The 19653-nt window shown below is 64.5% G+C and overlaps 1 protein-coding gene across 2 annotated transcripts in view; it reads left to right on the top strand.

Moving 5' to 3' along the window:
- The first annotated feature begins 6696 nt into the window (after positions 1-6696).
- Positions 6697-19653, top strand: part of LOC117649354 (B-cell lymphoma/leukemia 11A-like) — a 151063-nt gene continuing 138106 nt past the window's right edge. Inside the window, exon 1 of one of the 2 annotated variants that reach the window (XM_034392016.1) lies at positions 6697-6954. In XM_034392016.1, the coding sequence (XP_034247907.1) occupies positions 6948-6954 (7 nt within the window). In that variant the 5' untranslated portion in view covers positions 6697-6947. Of the gene's footprint in view, positions 6955-7089; positions 7419-19653 lie in introns of those variants that run through there. The other variant, XM_034392018.1, reaches the window with a different exon arrangement.

Raw genomic sequence — 19653 nt, forward strand, 5'->3', positions numbered from 1 at the left:
GGAGATTAACGCATTAACCCTATACATACATCCGAACCCCTTTTCCGTGGGGCCTGCCGGCTTGCCTTGCCTTGGCTTTCCCTGCGTGTCCGTCTGTCCGTCATCACAGATTCATTCCGGCGTCCAATACAGACGTCAGTCCGTCAGTCACAGGCGGCCAGCCGGGGCAGCCAGGCAGGGCGGCAGGCAGCGCAACCCGCACGTCGTCGGCGTCGTCCTGGACTGTCGCAGACTGTCGCAGACACGTGCGCCCATGTCGGCCACCTGGCGGACTGTGCCTGGCTGCGCCACTCTCCCCCAGTGGGCCTTCCCTGTGCCGCTTTGTTGGCCTTCCCGCCCTCGGGAAACGCGCTGCGTCCCCGAGGCCATCCGGCACTCTGTCTATCTCGCACTCGTGGGGCGTCCGCTGTAGGTGCGAGAGAGACAGAATCAGTCAGCAGGCGGGGCGACGTCTCGGGCGACGCGGTGAGGTGACTCCCCACCTCGAAATGTGAGCGGGCTAGCCTCGGCGTCGTCGGCCGGCGCCCTGGGGGCGGCCTGTCTCTCTCGCACCCTTGCGGCGTGTTGACGCGTGCGACAGAGACAGCGACAGGGCCGGCCCGAGGCGCGCGTCGTAAACATCGCGAAACGCCTCTCGCGATGCGTGTCGCTGCCACTGCAGGCGCACTGCACTGCAGGCGGGCTCAAGGTCGTGGGTTCGAATACTGCGGCTCGCTCGGTTTATTGGCCGCGCGACCGTCCTGGCACGCAGCGCTTCCAGCGCCCGGGCCTGGTTCAGGGTTAGTTTCACATCGAAATTGGGACATGAAACGTTTTACCCAACCTGCACTACAAAAACACACTCATCATCACACACGCTCCAGAGGTGTCATCTTTAATGCCGTAACGGGCGGCGGCCGAGCTAACTGTGCGACTGCTGTACGAATTATCTTAACGAACGCTAGTTTCGGACAAGCTCGCCTCGCAACATGAAAATAAAACTAATTTGAGAAAGGCACACACAGACTAGACCGGAGTCGTGGACAGCCAGCTAGCAGCAAGTCGAGGGAAAAGGTGAAGCCTCCATAATGACTCCCGCACCGAGACGGCACTGATGCGGCTCCGCGATACACTCACACAGACACACGCAGACTCACACGGACACACACAGGCTCACACAGACACACACAGAGCACACATGGTGGCCGAATAACCCGCTCCACCAGCCGTATACTGTAGCCGCATTGTAGCAACTCCGTATCACCCGCGAAAATTTCAACAATAGAACGCCGCTAAAACTGGAGCGGCTGGCTGGCTGGCTGTGCTGGCTGTCCAGCAAAAGCTACAAAGTTGCCGCGTCGGCCCGCCACGCCACTGGAAGCCTCGCTCATTAGGGCGGGCTGCGAATTTAAAGGGCCACCGAGACGGAGAAGAAGACCAGGGAAGACCGGCCAGGGCGCCCACCTCAAACTATTACGGAGCCACCGAACTCAAATTAATTGCACGACCATTAAAAGTAAATCAAGGCGGCGCTGCCGGCCGGCCCCACACTATTAGCTCAATTGAGTGCCGCGGGCGGACGGACGGGCGCGCGGTCGACAGACAGACGGACAGGCGGACGGCGCGGGGGAGCAGTAGAGCTTCATTACCACCTTATTATTCGCATGGCGGTGCCCTGGCGGTGCCCTGGCGGTGCGCGGTGCGGCACACTCCAGTGTATCGCGACGGCCTGCTTGCCAGCTCGCGCGGCCGCACGGACGGCCACCTTGATGAAGCATGAAATGACAGAGTCGGGGAATCGGCGCCGAGTCAGCCAGTCAGCCCGGCGGCCGTTCAGGTCCGTCTGGGTCCGTCTAGGACTGGCGGAGTAGAATGTTGCTTTGAACTGGCGGTACGGGTTCCCACACGGAGCGCGCAGCGCGGCTACTTGTCCGTCCGGCGTATGTGAGCCGGCCGGCCAGCGCCCCGCCGCGCCCCACCACGCCCCGCCACGCCCCACCGCACCCCGCCACGCCCCGCCACGCCCCGGACAACGGAGCCGCCGCGGTTGTATTAATTCATTAGGAGTGCTCTTCATTAGTACAAGCGCGCTGAAGAGGCCCTGTCAGTCGGCGGGCCGCGAGGCCGCGAGGCTCTAAAAGTGTTACAGTGTGCGATTCGAGAGTCACACGTTTTACTGCGGCATGATGGCGCGGCGATCGAGCCCCGCGTTGTCGTGGCGACCGGCCGGCCGGCCGCGCCGTGGCGAGCCGCGCCCGTTCGTGCGATTTGGATCGTTAATCAGGGCCGCGATGCCGTTCGTTGCCACGGTGTGGCGGTGTGGCGGTGCGGCGCGGTCTGTGATGGGCCAGTGTGAGAACCTGCACCTGCCCGGCCCACCGGCGCCAGCCTGCCCTCTGTCCGCGGTCCTTCGCTCTCAAGGCGACTTCCCGATGCACCGCCGTGCCACGCCAGCAGGAGGATAGTGCCCCCCGCGGCCCGCGAACGCAGTGGCCGCAGGCAGCGCAGCAGACAGAGTCGTTCTCGTCGCTCTGTCTCTCTCGCACCTACAGGCAACGCCACTAGAGTGCGAGAGAGACAGAGTGGACTCATGGAGCCGTGGGCTTTAATTGGATCCATCAGAAAGGCCGGCACTCGCCCCGGGCTGCCCTGCCCGGCAGAGTGCGCCGGACACGCGGCCTGGCCGTGGCGACGCGGAGGGAGGCGGAGGAGGCCGTGGTCCAGGCCGTGATCCACCCTGGACCGCGCCGCCACATCAGCGTGCTGGGGAACAAGTTGTCGAAATGCGGGAATGAGGTGTGCGTGGTCGCGGGGGCGTGTAAGACCAAGTGAATGGCAAGGAGAGGGACTCCGGCTGGGCGCTGGGAGTGGCGGGCCGAACCTGGTGGCGGCGCTGCCCTGGCAGGCCCTGGCCCTCTCGGGCGTGGCCCCAGGCTGCCGGCCTGGCTGGCCAGTGCATTAGCTGATTGATTACGCCTCCCCGCTCCTCGGTGACGTCGCGACGCACCGCCCGGATCATCTCAATTACGTCGGACGTGGGAACGCCGTTCCGTCCGGCAGCCGTCTCTCTCGCACGCTCTCGCACCGACACGGGGCGCCCGGACGCCCTGCGAGTGCGAGAGAGACGGCACGGCGACGCGGTTCGGAATCGGCCTGCGGCGGCAGCGGCGTGCCCGGCGGCTCCACCGGGGCCACGACGACGACGCCGTGCTCGTGATGGCGCAGGGCGCGGGGCGCCGTCGAGGCCGAGCGGCCCCAAGCCCCAGTACACTGTCTCTCTCGCACCCATAAGGGACGCCCCAGGAGTGCGAGAGAGACAGACTCTCCGAATGCCTGCAGCCCGGGGAGCGGCGTCAGCGGCGTGGCCGGAGCAGGGAGGCCGGAGGGCGTGGCGGCCGGCGGCGTGCGGCTTGACGCTGAGGCTTGGCGGCGAGGCTTGGCGCTGAGGACATTGTGGCGGTGATTTGCCGCAAGATGAGCCGCCGGGGCGTGCGTGCGTGCGGGGCGCGGACAAGTGCGGGTGGTCCTGGCGCACGGAAGCTGCAAGGCACTGCGAGGCACTGCAAGGCCACCCCGCTCTCTGCGCCGCACGGCCTGCGTCAACAGAGGGGGGAAATCACTGGAAATCGTGGATTATACTGACTTTCGGCAGCCACTGTGCCGAATCCAAGGCGGGAAATCGTACTTCCTCATCGGAACCTTATTCTTTGGACCTTCTGCGGAGTGCGATTTCCCAGCAGTCTTGGCTCAAAGTTGGTCGAAACGGCGAAGCAGGCTGCGGTGGTCGTGCCGACTGTCCGGTCGCCGGCTCGTGGTGCTCGCCGTGCCCGCGGGGCCGGGCCGGGGGCAGTCGGGGGCAGCCGGGGGCGGGCGTCGTGGCGGGGCGTCGTGGCGGGGCGTCGTGGCGGGGCGTCGTGGCGGGGCGTCGTGGCGGGGCGTCGTGGCGGGGCGTCGTGGCGGGGCGTCGCGGTGGCACTAAGGTGGCCGAGTCACGGCGGTGGCCGCGATGCCGCGATGCACCGGTGGAGCCCGTGCTTCTCACCACCAAGGCCCCCCTCCCCCTCCCCCTCCCAGCGCCCCCCAAGGCTAAGCGAGCCAGGCGCTAACGAGGGGTCGCGAACCCCGTTGGTCCGTTGGATGCGATTCGCGACCACAGGCGCGGAGGCCGGGCCGGGGTCCCGGGCACGGAGGAAAGGGGGGGGGGGCGCTCCTGCTGCAGGCTCATTACAACCGAGGCACGCCGCGTCCCTCTCGCAGTAATTTTCGCTGTGCCTCGAGTTTAATTTAATGGCGGGTACGTCGAACAAACAAGGGCCGTTTTCGACAAACCAGGGGCCGAGCCCAGCCGAGGCTGACGAGGCGATGATGCAAGTTTGAACCCCGTTCCTGTAATGTTAGGTTCGGAAGATGGTCGTCCCTGTGGGCTGATTCTGCCTGCCGCCGACTTTCCCGGTAAGTGCGTCCCCGCGTCGTCGCCGCGCTGCTCGCAGCGGAACCGCAGAGGCGGGGGCATTTCGCCGCACTTCGCCCCGCTACGCATCTCGTCGCGACCCGCGCCGCCGCGAACCGCAGCGGCCCCGCCCGAGCCGCCTGGTGGCGCCTGGTGGCGGTGGGCGGTGGGCTCACGCACTTCGCGGCCTCGCGATCTGCCGGTCTCCACCTCTCACGTCAACGGACTCGCTTTCGACGCGCGTTTTTGCCGCGCCACCGTTTCCACAGTGGGGGCCCTGACGGGCATGAGGGGCTGGGCGTGCCGCGCGTGCGGCGGGGCGCGCGGCGTGACCGCAGGGCGTGCGCCAGGACGCCAGGACGGCGAGCCCTTCCCCAGGACGCCGCCAAAGGGCCGCGGGCCGACGGCGGGGCGGCCGGGTCCATCAGGGGCATCCGGTAATTGTAATTGAGTATGTCGGCCCGCGCCGTACTGCCGCCGCTTCCGGAGATTGGGGCTTCGCCGCTTCGGCCTCCGGGACCGCGGGGGCCAAGGCGGGGGCCTCCCGCAGGCCCGCACGGAGGACGCGGAGGGCGCGGGCACGGACGGGCACTGAGGGGACGGCGGCGGCACTCTTGTGGCGGCGGGGACTCGAACCGCGTGATTAGAAGAGAGAGGCCCGATCAGGATGGCCAAAGGTCCCCGCCAGGCCAGGCAGCCAGTCCGCAGCCTGATTCCGAGAGTCCTGTTCGTCGCTCTGCCTCTCTCACACTGACGGGGCGTCGCCTGCAGGAGCGAGCGGGACGACAGAGCGACGAAAACGACTCTCGGAATCAGTCTGCGGGCCACCGCGCGCCGTGTGGCTAGGGACAGACTTTGCGTGAATCACGATTTCATTGGAGTGTCCCTCGTGCCCTATAGGGCCCTGCAGGGCCGGCCGCGGGGTTGCGGGGTGAGGGGCGCGGGGCGGGCTACACGGGCTGCAATAAGGCGGACAAGCAGCCGGGGAGCGGAGGCCTTATCATTGCGCCCAGCATGCGTCAGTTTGCCATCTTTGCAAAAAAAGAAAAAGAAAAAAAAAACAGAAATGTTTAACAAGGCCTTACACCTGTAACTTTAACTCCAAGTACAAGTGCGGAATTTGATTGTTAAGATACATACCTGTTTTTTTTTGTTTCTTCTTTCAGAAGTTGCACAGTGCGCTCGGCACCCGGCGCACAGCAATAAGCTCCGTTGCAGCAGTAGTCATGCAAAACGGCAATTCCAGAAGGCGCAATCGAGTTCGGAAAAAAAATGTCTAAAAAAAGAATCCGAGGAAAGGATGGGGACACGGATAGCCAAGGCGGCGGCGCGGGGGCGGCAGAGGGGCAAGAGCGATCCGTGTACAGTTTGCGGTTGAAGCTCGTGGATTCAATTGTCAGTTTAATACGAGCTGGGCTGTAATTTAAGCGTCACTCCGACTGCTGCCGACCTCTGTTGCCTCAGTGAGCTCTGGGCCGCTCCCCGCCCACCAATGGTGACTCCGGCTCGGCGCCAGCCCGTCAGGCCGTCAGGGCCCGGCCCCGCCGCGACGCGCTCTAGGAGCTCGAGGAGTGCCTGGAGGAGGCCGGCCCGTCCTGGGGGTGCTCAAGGTGCCGCGGCGCCCGTCCTGGCCAACCCCCCGCAGCACTGCGCAGCACGCGGCGTAGAAGGGGTAATTGCGGCGGCCCGGGGCGCGCGCAGCCACTGTAGGTGTGCTTGGCGTCGTTGTCGCACTGCCGCGCTTAGCCGCGCTTTGCTTCGCTTTGCTTTATGGCCAAGAGCCGCGCCGCCATCTCTGAAATGAAATGACACCTCTCGGCTTGCCGCGGCGCTCTCCGCTCGTCCACAAGGGCGCACCGCCTGCCGCGCCAAGCGGCGCCGCTTGAGCCTCCCTCCCGCCAGAATAGGCTAATGGTCCGCCCGGCAGATTATACACTTGGCGGGCGAAGCGCCATCACGGGACGCATGCTGCATTCGGCCGCACCGCGCACCGCGACGCCGCCTGTGACGACGCGCCGCAGACTGATCCGTTTCTCTCTCGCACCCTCACGGGCCGCCCCAAGAGTGCGAGAGAGACGGAGCGACGAAGGCTGGGCCGTGAGTGCGAGGACGACGGTGACGGTTGCGACAAGTTGGATGGGTGGATGGATGCAGCCGCAGTAGCCTGGCCGCCCCGCCCACCGCCACCACCCAGGGCGCCGCCGTGGTGGGCTGCCGCGTCGCCGCCGCGCTCGAGTGTTTTTAGAGAGGGGTTTGCCAAGGACCCGCAGTTTGATGTGCGCCTGGCCGACTCGCGCAGAACCCCCGCAATAACCAGCGCGTCTGGCGACATTCTCGTATTTCCAGGCGCCAAGTGGCCCAGCTTCGAGCACAGGAGTTATTGAGTGTAGATGAACTCAGAGTTTTTTTGGCAGCTTTTAATTTTACCCGCTTTGACCTACGCTTGGATGATCAAAAGGAATCTTCGCCCGCCCGCACACGCATCACTTGACGAAAGGTCGCACGGCAGCCGGCGACAATGTTAGGTTAGTTTTGTTTTTGTTTTCTTGTTTACGAGGAGTGGCTGCGAATACTGTCGACGACTGTCGTAATCTGAATCCGAATCCGAATCCCTCCTCTCTACTGTTCGCAGTCACTAGAGGCTGGTCAACAGAACAAAACCGCAAAAATGGCTGCTAGTCTGTGCGCGCTCGTGTGCGATAGCATGGAGAATAGAGGCGATAGTGCGATATTGCAGTTTCTTTTAATTTTGTGCGATGACGGTTGTTCCCAAGAGGGTCGAGTGTCGGCGATGTTTCTTTTTATCATCGAAGTAACTGTGAAACTGCGAGTGAAATGTCAAAATTGTGAAGGTTCATTTAACACCATGTGCTTCAGGCCTGCCCGCCCAACCGCACTGTGCACAAAGCTGCTTGTCTGAATACTAGTTTTATCAGTTGTCTCCACTTGTCTGCCAATGTCTTCAGAGCGCAGTGCCGCTGTGATGAACGTGAGTACATCTGACTTAAGGAATCAGAATGTGATCGGCTCTGCCATGTGAACGACAACCTCTTAGTTGGTGGGCGTACAATGTTTACCGCTTGCAGTAAGTGAGATGTGTGGTAGTTGCCATTCTCGTTTGCAAAAGTTTGTACAACATTTTGCTCTCGAGTGGTGTGTGCCTGTTCTCATTCGGCAGTATTCTGATTTGCCTTCTAGAATGGCTGCACAAAATATTCTTGATCTGTTTTGATGGTACTATAACTTGTCGTTACCGCCACTTCTTTCGACATCAAAATTAATTTTTCTACAGACCTTATTTTGTTCTGCCACTTTGAGGCAGTTCAAAGTAGACGGTCTGGCCTAAGCCGGTAAAAATTGGATTCCGCCTTTCCAAACTTATCGCCATTGATTGTGGGAATAATATCGCCATTCAATTTAGAGTGTACGTAGGAGTAGTTAGGAGGCACCAGCCTCGCTCACTTCTGCTGCACTATTCCTTTTCATTTTTTGACGGCCAAAAAATGAGACCCACAGAACTGTGATGACTGCGAATGAGTGCCACAGAAGACTTGTTCTGGTGGCGTGGACGGGGTGAGCGTGGCCGCTGGCGTCCGCGTGGGGCCGGGGCAGGCCGGGGCAGGCCGAGGCAGGCCCAGGGGCGGGCTGCCCTTCCCCCCTCTCCGCGCTCGCACTCCACCCCAAGGCACGCCAAGGCACGCCAAGGCACGCCAAGGCATGTCATACGAATCGTGACTGACGGGACGACAATCGTTTTTAGAGGCCTAACTCATCCCGAGCCTGCCGAGCCTGCCGTCCCTTCCCTTGCCGAGCCGCGCACCGCCGCACCGCCGCACCGCCACACTGCCACCGGGATACGCGCCGCGGCCCCGCTACACTGTGTGCCAAACTGGACGCACGGCCGGGTCGCGACCCCGGCTGGGTTACACTTTTAGCAGTGACGGCGCTGCCTTGCTGCAGGTCCTGCCGATCCGTCGCTCTGTCTCTCTCGCGCCGCTCGGCACGCCCCGTGAGTGCGAGAGAGACAGTCGCGGCACTGTTCGGCATCGGCCGCCGGCATGACGAACGGGCACAATTACGGGGCGCATTACACAAAACGCCGCCAGGACCGCCAGCACACTCGTTCCTCGTCCCTCTCGCACCTATAGGGGACGCCGCGTGAGTGCGAGAGAGACAGAGCGACGAAGACGACTCACGGAATCAGTCTGCAGGACCGCCAGGGCCGACACCACACATCCGCCATCCGGCTAGCGCAGCTCGCGCAGCAAGGCTAGCGGGACGAAGACGCCCGGACCTGCACCGTAGTCCACCTCATGCTGGCCAATTTCCTCTTCCTCGCGTTTCGCCGCGTTTCGCCGAACGAGCCGGCGTTATGGTGTGACGGTGTGACCCACCCGGACGCGGCCATGACACGCCACGCCGCCGCCGAGTCCCACGATACCCATCCACTCATTTCGACTTGCTTTCGAAAGCCACCGCGAGAGCCAATTTCAGAAAAGTGTGCAGTTCGGTGTGTGTGTGTGTGTGTGTGGCACTTGTCAGGTCAGATCGCCGTGGCGGCAGGCAACCCGCCCTACCCGGGCACGTGACAGGCACGCGCGCATCGAGCCGCGGACCGTCCTAAGATACGTGACCGGGGCACGCGCGGCCAGACACACTCACACACTCACACACTCACACCTCACACACACACACACACACACACACACACACACACACACACACACACACACACTGACTCACACGCACACACTTGCACCGGCTCACTCACACACGCACACGCGCGCGTTAATGACGTGTCATTACTGGACGCGTCCAGCGCGGGCAGGGGCGTGATGACGGCGAGGGCCTTTCCGGAAACACCCGCGTCTCGTCGCTCTGTCTCTCTCGCGCCCCTTGCGGCACGCCCCATGAGTGCGAGAGAGACACATCCGCGCCGCGAATCCGCTGACCGGACGCAGCGCGCTGGAGGTGTCAATGTGGCGCGTGCAAACGAAAACGACGCGTGACAATGGCGTACTGCACCTCCGCGTGCGATCGCCGGTCTGTCTGTCTGTCTGTCTGTCTGTCTGTCTGTCTGTCTGTCTGTCTGTCTGTCCGTCCGTCACGCGCGTGTCCGCGTGTCACTCGGCGCGTTTGTGCGTGCCTCGCCGAAGTGCCCGAGGTGCCCGAGGTGCGCGAGTGCCTGGCTGAGGCGCTGCGGCGCTGGGCGTGCAGGTCACTCGAATAATAAACGTCCAGTATATCATGACCAGTCCTGCGACGAAATATAAGGAAGAGAAAGTTTCGCACACACGGCGTGGCGCGGCGTGGCGCGGCGTGGCCGGCGCGATGGCAGGAACCAGACGTTTGTAACATGGACAGAAATTTGCATGTTCCATAAAGACGAGCACCGCCTCGCTGTCGCTCAAGGGGCGCAAGTGACAGAGGCCGGAGGTCGATCGTCAAGGGGTCGTTCTAGTGGCGGGGAAGGGGGGGGGGTAACGTAGTGCGCGGACGGCGAGGCCGCGTGCCCTGGCCGCCTTGGAAACGCGTCCGTCCACAACGACTGGCTGGCTGTTCGGCCCAAATGACTGGCGCTGTGTTTTTCCCATGCCAACCCTCGAGGTGCCCGACCCCTGTCCGCCCCCTCCCACCCCTTCCCCCTCCACCCCCGGCAGGGGCTCGCGGTAGCTCGCGGTGCCTGGCGCAGGCCGTGCGACGCTGCGGCAGGTACTCCACTCCCCGCCACCCCCTCCAAGGGTCGGTGTCCACGGCGCCGAGCGTGCCGAGCACGGGCCTGGCGCGGCGCCTCGCCCCGCGACCCTCGCTCCGCGGCCTAAACGGGGACGCCACTGGAAAGGCAAACTGAAAGAAGGAAAAAATTAATTCGATTTTAGCGGGACTCGAACCATTGACCCGCCGGGTTGTCGGCCATCGTGCGGCGCGGTTTGTGGATGGCCGTCGTGCAGGCAGGCAGGCAGGCTTGGCGATGGCGACGCCCCCGAGGCCTCGGTGCCCGCACCGCTATCCTAAGTGCGTCGCCACCGCAGCGCGCCGACGCGCCGCAAGCCGACGGCGACACGCCCCCGCGGTGGGGCACGCAGCAACGCAGCCCCGCCACTTTTACTCATCAGAAGCCGAAACGGCGGCACCGCTATTTGCAATCCCCCGCCCCGCCCCGCGCACCCGCGCAGTGTGTCGGTGAAGTCGGCGAAAACGGTGGCGGCGAAAAAGGACGCCGCTGATGCAACGGGCGTGCGGCCGGTCAATGCTGGTCGATCGCCGTGCTGCCCTTTGGGAACGCGCCCGGCGCCAGGGCGGCAGGGCCGCAGCAAAGGTTGCGTCGCTGCCGGCCGCCTGCTCCCGGCGACGCCCTCTCGAACGCACCCCGGCGTCGCGGCGCGTCGCGGCCGCTGGCACCGCGGGCGGCGAGCTCTCGATGCATGCCCGTCGCATGTCGATGAGCCAGCCGGGCCATTCCGAACACTCGCCGTCTCGCTCGCACTCGTGCGGCGCCCCGCGGGGGTGCGAGAGAGACAGAGCGACGCAGCTGCTGGTGGCGATCGCGTTATCTGCTCGATATGAAACAGCGACTCGCGCATTCCGTGCCGCGGTCGCAGCGGTCGCGGTGATGACGGTGTAGGGCCCGCCGTCAAGCGCTCGCACCGCCACGTGAGTTGACTGGGGAGCAGGGCGGACTAAAGCACGCGTTTTGAGCTAGCGTTTCTCAAAGAGATGGAACGGTTTGATTCCCTTTTGATTCAGGTTCCGTTTTAGGAAACGTAGAGGTGTTGCGAGTTTTCGCCCGGTCTGCTGGGTGACTGGTGGGTGTCCCGCGGTGGACTCGTCGTTTCCACCTTGCGCTCGCTTTGACTGACTGGCGGGTCGACCCGCGGGTGACAAAATGCAACGATGATGAATTGTCCAACTTCAGCCTCTTCAATAAAGCAAAGCAGAATGCATAAAAACCGACGGGGGAAAAAAGAACTCGTTGGATACAGCGCCTGCTGACACGTCGGCGGAGTGGCGAGTAGTGTTCGGGGAAGTAATCGAAGGCTGCTTATGCATGCCTAGCGCCTATGAATACAACTATTGCTCCTCATGCGGACGCACGCAGCGCCGCGGCGATGATGGTGACCCCGGACCGGTTCCTCGTTGGACCCTCCACCGTCAAAAGTCAGCCCGAAGGCGGTCGGAAGACGCTCGGAATTGCGGGATTGGCTGGGCGAGCGCCCGAAACGGCATTCGATCATGTGTGGTCTAGCCCGTAATGGTAATGGTAATGCGAGATAGGCAACCGGGCGGCTCGGCTGTGTGACGGGCCGGTCGGGGCTCGTTCGCAGGCGCTGAGCCGCTGGTCCCTTTTCTGGTGGAGCAGCGTGCTGGGGGTACGGTCTTTGTTTCAAAGCGTGGCCTAGAGGGTGTTTTGTTTTCGGAGTGAGTTGACCATCCTGTGTAAACTCCACAGGAACAGTGACTTTGGCGGGCGTTCTGTCGCGTTACGTTCGGCAAATGGATGATGGACTGCACATCGTTACACCAGCTGGCACATTTTGTGTTTTGGCCTGTTTGGGCTTTGGCATGGCGCATCAAACCTAACCCTACTCCCGCCTACTAGCCGGTCCCCTCTCTGCCATTGGCAACCGTGCCATGTAATGACAGAAGCAGCGCGGCGGTTGGGCGGCACAGCCCTATGGCACAGCCCTATGGCACAGCCCATGGCACCGCCAACACCAGGAATCGTCTCCAAATTACGGGTCGGCCCTTGCGGCCTGTTTGCCTGCCCCCCGTCGCCGCCATGTCGCCGCGCACGCAATTTCGGACCGCTATAGTGTAGCGGTTTGATCCCGTGTCGCCGACCGCAGCACGCGGTGCGCCGAGCCGTGCGCGGGGGTGCTAGATGTCGCCGCAGAGGACCGCGTCGTCCGTCCGTCCCACGCCAGTCGTCGCTCTGTCTCTCTCGCACTCGTGGGGCGCACCGTGCAGGTGCGAGAGAGGCCTGCCAGGCACGCCAGCCTCCTAGATGGAGGAAGCCTCCTATTGGCGCGGCCGGGCCGGGCCGGGCGTGTCCCGTTAGCCGGCGTGCGAAATGGCAACGTGAGCGCCATCCCAGCCTTTAATTGAATTCTCTTGGCGACAGCGCGTCCGCCGCCACGTCCCCGCTGACCCCGGCGACCCGCGCGGCCCGGCCGGCCCGCCAGACATTGCGATGAGTGCATAAGTGGCTGGCAACGAGTTTGTTTTGCCACCAACGGGAGCTGCTGTGCAACCGGTTCGGGTGGTGCGTTGCGCGCGGCGCACGCGGCATGCGTTTGCCGTACAGCACCTGATAGACCCGCTGGTGCTATCTCCGTCTGGCGCGGCCAGAGCCCGGCCGGGGAACAAGGACGGACGCGGGCCGCGCGCGTGGCGCGGCGTGGTGGGGGACCCTGCCGGCCAGTGTCCACTAAACGCCTCCATTAGTGAGCCAGTCGGAGCGTCAACGCCGCCACTTTAGCCCCTGAGGTATCGACTACCCGAGCCTGTTGTCCCCGCTGCAGTGCCGTGTTGGCAGTGTGTTGGCCGCGGTCCCAGTCCCCGAGCCCCGGACGGCTACCGCACTACGCGCCTAGAGCCTTCCCTTGTCGGTTCCATTCGCTTCGATTGAAAACCGGATGTCGATTTATGCCAGCACCGTGTTGCTGGTGGGTGACACCATAGCGTCAGTGCTTTCTGAAGCTCAAGTAGCTGGTTCAAACCTGATCATTTTCAAGCTTTTTGGACCTTTTCGTTTGGAAATATGTGACGGGCTCGGCCACCCCGGCCTGCACTGGTGGTGGCCGCTGGCCGCGAGGCAAAAAGCATTCTAATTGAAGGCAAGAACAGCGTCCTGCCGTGAGATACGGCGCGGCGCGGCGAGGCTGCTTTACAGTGGCCATGCATCATGTCCACCGCATTCCTGCGCCCCTGCGACCGCCCGAACGGCCCGCCGAACGGCCCGGCCAAATAAAGCAAGGCGGTGCGTCTCGGTACAGTCGCGCAAAGTGCAAAGCAGCCCGCTTATCTGGCCGGGTCGTCTGCTGCATTTCGGGAAGGCGGTGGTGGAGCCGCGCGCGTGGCCATGCCGGCGCGGCCCCCGCGTGCCCCTGGCGATGGTGGCGGCGACAAAACGTGTACTCCGGCGAGGTCCTGACCCCCGTGCAGCATCACTCGTGTCCACTCGCACGGGCCTGGCCGGCCAGTCGGCCGCGTCCGAACGACGCTTTCGTCGCTCTGTCTCTCACGCGCCGCGACTGTGCGAGAGAGACAGAGCGACGCGTGTTCGGAATGGGCCGGCCGGGGGGAATGCGAGCCCCTCTAAAATATCGCGATAAGGAAGTCTGTGCGAAGTCTGTCTCCGTCTCTCTCGCACCTGTAGGGCAAGCTCCGTGAGCGCGAGAGAGACAGAGCGACGAAGACGACTCTCGGAGTCCGTGTGCGGCTCTGCGCACGTAGCGCATAAAGCATGCGTAAGGCGCATGCGCGCCCAGCGCGTCCGGCCCGGCCGTGTTTGGCACACCGGAATAAAGAACCGCCGGGCATTTGAACCGCAATGCAAGGGCCGGAGGGCTGGCCGTAGAAGGCGTCGCTTTGACGGAGACAACAGCGCCCCCCGCGGCAGCGCGCTGCGCCGCACCTGGCCAGCCTGGCCCGCCTGGCCCGCTGATGACGATGAGATACTGCACGGGCTGCCGCGCGCCGCGACAAGACAAGCTCCCTGTCCGGCAGCACCGTGGCGCACCACGCCAGCCGGGGGCAGCCGGGGGCGGCCGGGGGCGGCCGGGGGCAGCCAGGGCCTTGTCGAACACCGAGTGGAGCTTTACGAGCGCGGCCAGCGCGGCGGTCTGCTCGCCGGCCAGTGCACTGGTGGCCGCGCTGCAGAAATACGACGGGCTTGAATCCGGGCTTTCCCCGACGTGGTCACCGGGGCCAGGGCCTTGTCCAGGGCCGTGGGAGGCACGCGGCCGCGGCGTTGGCGGCGGACTCGGACACCCGGCCAAGTATCGCAGGATTTACGCCGGGGTTACGTTGATTTGTTTGGGCCGGCCCGGGGCCCGGGGCCCACTGCGGGGCCCACTGCCCCCTCCGGGGCCCCCTCCCCCCGCCATTTGTCATGTGCAGATAAGTTGATGCAGCGGCTTGGTCACCCGAGCGCCCGGTGCGGTGCGGGCCCAGCGCTCTCTGAGAGTCGTTTTCGTCGCTCTGTCTCCCTCGCGCCCATGGGTCGTCGCGTGTAGGTGCGAGAGAGACGACTCTGGGAGTCAGTGTGCCGGCCGGCCGGCCGAGTGGCCCTGTCCCCACAAAGGAAAGCGTCGTCGCGGCCCTCCAGGCCTGCAGGCCCTCGGATCGCTAACTGGCCGCGCCCCGCGCCGCAGTTGCGTGCCTCTGCCGTGCCCGCGCCGAGCTTGGAGGCGGCCGGGCTGTTGCTGCCCCGCCGCGGCAGTGGGTCACGGCGAGGGCCTGGCTCATCTCCGGCCGGCCAGGACCAATGGCCAGGGCCCACGGCCAGGACCGACCGCCAGGACCATGCGAGTTTCACCGAGCAAGCACCGCGTCGTAAATTGAGTGCGCTAATGTCTTTTGATCCCGTATTGGCGGGGCGGGGCGGGGCGGGGTGCGGCGGACCGGACGGACGCCGCGTCCGAGAGGGAAGACCACAGCCGTTCTGGACGCGGACGAGCCGAGCCGGTGCAGGGCCACCAAGGGCCACCCCCTAAAATATGGCCGTCCCAATGTCCGAATACAAATGAACGTGAGCCTGACTGCAGCGCCGGCTGCGCGGGCTGGCGTTGCAGTGCGGGGTCAAGGGCCAGCCGGGCCTGCAGTGTAGGGCCTGCAGGGCCTCGTCCTGGCTTGCGGACGCCCCCGCAGCGCAGTGCGGCCGCGGTGAGAATGGAAACCTGCTGGTTGAAATCCCGCTCGGCTACTGCAGGGCTGGGCTGGGCTGGGCTGGGCGGGCTGGCCGGCCTAGGCTCTTTGTTCCCATCGCGGCCCGTCCAGCCAGCCCGTCCCGTCCCGTCCCGTCCGTACCGCGGAGCCGCGGAGAAATGCTGCGGCAGGCGCGAGGTCATCAACGCCCAGATGGAGGTGTGACATTCGCTTAGCGCGCGCCGATCCGAACCGAGTTTTACGGCCGGGACGTGGCCGACCGGTCAGCGCGGCTCGCGGCCCGTGGCGGGGGCGGGGCGGGGCGGGGCGGGGGGGCGGGGCGGCGCCCGGTGCCCTGCCCGGTTCGCCGCCTCGCGGTGCGATACGCGAAATCACGACCTTGCCGTCACCCGCCGGCCTGCAGACTGATTCCGAGAGGCGTTTTCGTCGCTTTGTCTCTCTCCCACCTGTACGGGCCGACCCGTGCGTGCGAGAGAGACGGCGCGACGAAACCGACTCTCGGAATCAGTCTGCCGGGGCCTGGGGCGCCCGAAATGGCACTTTGGGGCGAGACGCAAACGGCCAAATATATAAAACAAAACGGCACCATTACCTTCTAACGGGCGAGGCGGGGGCGGGGAGGGGGCGCCTCGACGGACAGGGTCCTGGACGAGGTCCTGGACGAGGGCCTGCTCCTGGAGCAGCGGGGGTCGCCGCTAAAATGGGAGACTCGCCGCTCCCGCTGCGGCGCGCTGCGCACTTTGGGCCCATCAGTGTCCGGGCCAATTATTTAGCCGCGCCGGGAAATGGACGAAATGGGAATGGGTTGATTCGTGGCGAACAGTGTAGGCGAGGAATAATCCGGACTGGAGTGGACCTGCTGCCGCCTGCTGCCGCTTCCCGGAACGCGTGCCTCCTTGCCCCCATGCCTCACACTGCCGGCCCAAGCCCCCTTTACTTCTCGTGGCGCGCTGTGCCTTCCGTGCGCAGTCGCCGCATTTTGACCGCAACAACACCGTGTCCGAGACCGTGTCCAAGGGGCCCGGGGACAAATTTCATTCCCCCCTCCGTGTCTGGCACGGAGGACAGGCAGCCGCCGCGCCGAGCCGAGTGTGCCGAAATAAAAGAGGTCCTTGTAAATTGGATTTTATCACGCCAGCGCGGTGGGGTCAGTGCGGCCTGGCCTGGCCGGGCGTGCCGACGCGACTTATTGCTGCGATGCTGGATAAAGCAAGCGAGGTCCTGGCCGTGGTCCTGGCCGTCTTGAGCGCCCTCAGTGCTGGCGTGTGCAGCGGACTGCCAACCCCGCACACGGCGCCTGCGTGGACTTTGGCGCTTATGAACTCTGGACCAGGGAATCCGGCCACGGCGGCGCCAGCAGCTCGTCGCCCAGCTGACTGATGATTCCGAGTGTCGTTTCGTCGCTCTGTCTCTCTCTCTCTTCTCTCTCTCTCTCTCTCTCTCTCTCTCTCTCTCACCTATACGGGACGCCCCACGTGTGCGAGGGAGACAGAGCGACGAAAACGACTCTCGGAATCAGTCTGCAGGCGGGCACCGTGATTTACTCCACGGATCGCGTTTCAAATAGGTGTGATTCGGACGCTCAGATACGTGTAGGGTCGCATCGGGCTCCTAGGGTGCCCTAAGGTTGCCCCCTCCCCTCTCTCTCTCTCTCTCTCTCTCTCTCTCTCTCTTGGATCGGGTCCTCGGCTGGGAATGTCGTGTCCACTCCCGCAAGCGCACAGTCAATCATCTGCGAAGCAACGTCTGCGACGCCGCAAGGTCATAACGAGGCAGCCCGGTACGCCATTACCTCGCACACTCACACACACACACACACGACACACACAGGCGCGCGCGCTCACACACACACACACACACACACAGAGTCAAAGCCAGCAAAAGAGCTGAGCCAATAATGTAAGATGGACGGACGGTCATTTTATGCCGTTTCCACGGCAAAAACAAACTCACGACGTACGACGTCCACCACGCCGGGCCGGACTGCACCGGGCGGCGGGCCGACGACGCCAGGCGGCTCTGGTTCGAGTGTGCCAGCGTCGCCAGCGTGCAGCCGCGGCGACGCTCGTAAAAATGGCGTGTCGCCGGACCAGGGCGATGTAGAGTCCGAAAATGGAATGTGGGGATGATGATGATGATGATGAGCGTATCTTGCCATCAACATTGCTCTCGAACATCATGCAAAACGATCAATTCGAGGCCTGTTGAGCGACTCTGGAGCTCAAAACGCGTCTAGAGTTTTGTCCGCCTCCACCGGTCTTCTGGCCCACTGTGTGGCGGTGAGGTGTGAGGAATAGCGGCGGCGGGCCGCGCGCGTGCTGACGTGTCCGCGGCGTGTCCGTGTATCGTCTCGAGGAATGCCTAAACGGCCGGCCGGCCCGGCCCCGCCCCTATGGCCAGCCTTTGGGCAGCCTTTGGGCAGCCACGCCGCAACCGGACTGCGCCGCGCTATGGCGCTATGGTCTTCGCGCCTTTCTAGTGTCGTGCCGCGACGCGCTAAGAGCCCCATGCAGACCGATTCCGAGAGTCGTTTGCGTCGCTCTGTCTCTCTCGCTCTCGTGGGGCGTGCCGCACGAGTGCGAGAGGGACGGAGTGTCTGCTGCCCGGCCCTAACAACGAGGCAGTGCTAATCGCCACCGCGGCCCCTCTGCTGCACAGGATGTCATTACTGACGGGGATCGTCACCTTCCTCACAAGGAAGGCGGACAGGACCGACAGGACGGACCGCCCCATGTTGGGCCGCCGCGCCGCCGGCCAGGAAGGCGGCCTGGACGACGGAGCCCGGGAGGATGCGGCTCTGGCCGCCGTCCGCGCCAACCGACCGACCGCTCTGTCTCTCGCACCTCCACCCGGGGCGCCGCGCGAGTGCGAGAGGGACAGACCACTGTTCGGGATGAACCTTGCGGCTGTCGTCCGTCGTCCACCGCCGCGGTGGCGGCGGCCTGGCAGCTGTCTAATAATCCTTTTTGCAACAATGCAGGCAGCGCGGTAATGGCCCTGGGCTCCCTGCAGGCTCCAGGCTGGAGCCCCGCGGCCTCCAGAAAAAGGAAAAGCACGCAGATGCGGTGTGCGGTACGCGGTGCGGTACGCGGTGCGGTCAAGCCCCGTCGCCGCGTCGGGTCGCGGCCAGCCGCAGCGACTGGCGCCTCGCCTCTCCGTTCGGCGGGGCGCGGGGCGGCATTTGCATAGGCAGATCTGCAGTGCAGGCGGCAGGCGGGCAGCGGGCAGACTATGGCGGACTGCGCTACGCGTCGTTTCCGCATGGGCGCGCAAAGGCTGCAGACTGATTCCGAGAGTCGTTTCCGTCGCCCTGTCTCTCTCGCACGCATGGGGCGGGCCGTGTAGGTGCGAGGGAGCAGGACGAAAAGGACCCGCCGGAGGCCTATGGGAAAGTGGGGGCAATTAAAGAGCGAGGCGTGCGTGACCGCTTAGCGCTGCCCAGCCAGCCAGGCCCAGCCCAGCGCGTGCGTGCCCCGTCGGCATCGCATGCCACCCCGATTCTCACACGATTAATTAATTGGCAGTGCAGTCGCGCATACGACACGACGAAAATCAGCGTTTTTTCGGAATCGGTTCTCGTGTCTTCTGAAAGTGTAACTTGCGGTCGGCCGGCTGTCGGCGTGCTCCCGGTGCGCGGTGCGCGCGTCGTGTGGCTGTCGGGGTCAAGCGGATCGTGACCCGGGGAAGGGCAGCGCCAGTGGCAGCGCCATGGCAGCGTGAGGGCGCCTTCCTACTCGCACTCAGGGCGTCCCATAGGGGTGCGAGAGAGACTGCCTCTGTTCGGGGCCCCGGTAAAAGGCTACCGTCGGCGCCGCGCCCCTCCCCGTCGGCCGGTCGGCTGGTCATAGTGTCCGCAGAGTCCGCAGTGCACGGCGTTTACCGGAACCCGTTTTCGGCCTGCATCGCGTTTTTGCTTCATTACGCTTCTTATTACTGCCTGGCGGCGCTGGCGTGCTGGCGTGCTGGCGGTCAGGGCGGAGATGAGGTTGACAGGGTGCCTGCCCCTGGCCCGCCGCCACAGGCAGCCAAAGGCCGCCCGCCCCGCGCCGCTCGCCGCTCGCCGTCGCTGACCGCAAGAGGTGGCCGCAGCGGACACCTGACGGCGCCGTCGCGACTCCGCCGACGCTGGCTTTCCTGGTGCCGGCGTCCGGGCCCGACCCGGCCCGGTCGCCGCGACGCCCATTTTTCTCGTTCGGGGAGGACTGCAGGCTGCGGCGTTGCAGGTCCGGCGGTGCGTCGAGAGTCGAACTTGCTGCGCCGCGCCCCCCGCTGCGAGCTGCTTACCGCCGAGGAGGTCGTGACCCCACCAAAGCATCGTCGGCGTGCCGTCGGCG

This window comes from Thrips palmi, unplaced genomic scaffold, assembly GCF_012932325.1.
Source record: "Thrips palmi isolate BJ-2018 unplaced genomic scaffold, TpBJ-2018v1 HiC_scaffold_4, whole genome shotgun sequence".
Lineage (NCBI taxonomy): Eukaryota > Metazoa > Arthropoda > Insecta > Thysanoptera > Thripidae > Thrips > Thrips palmi.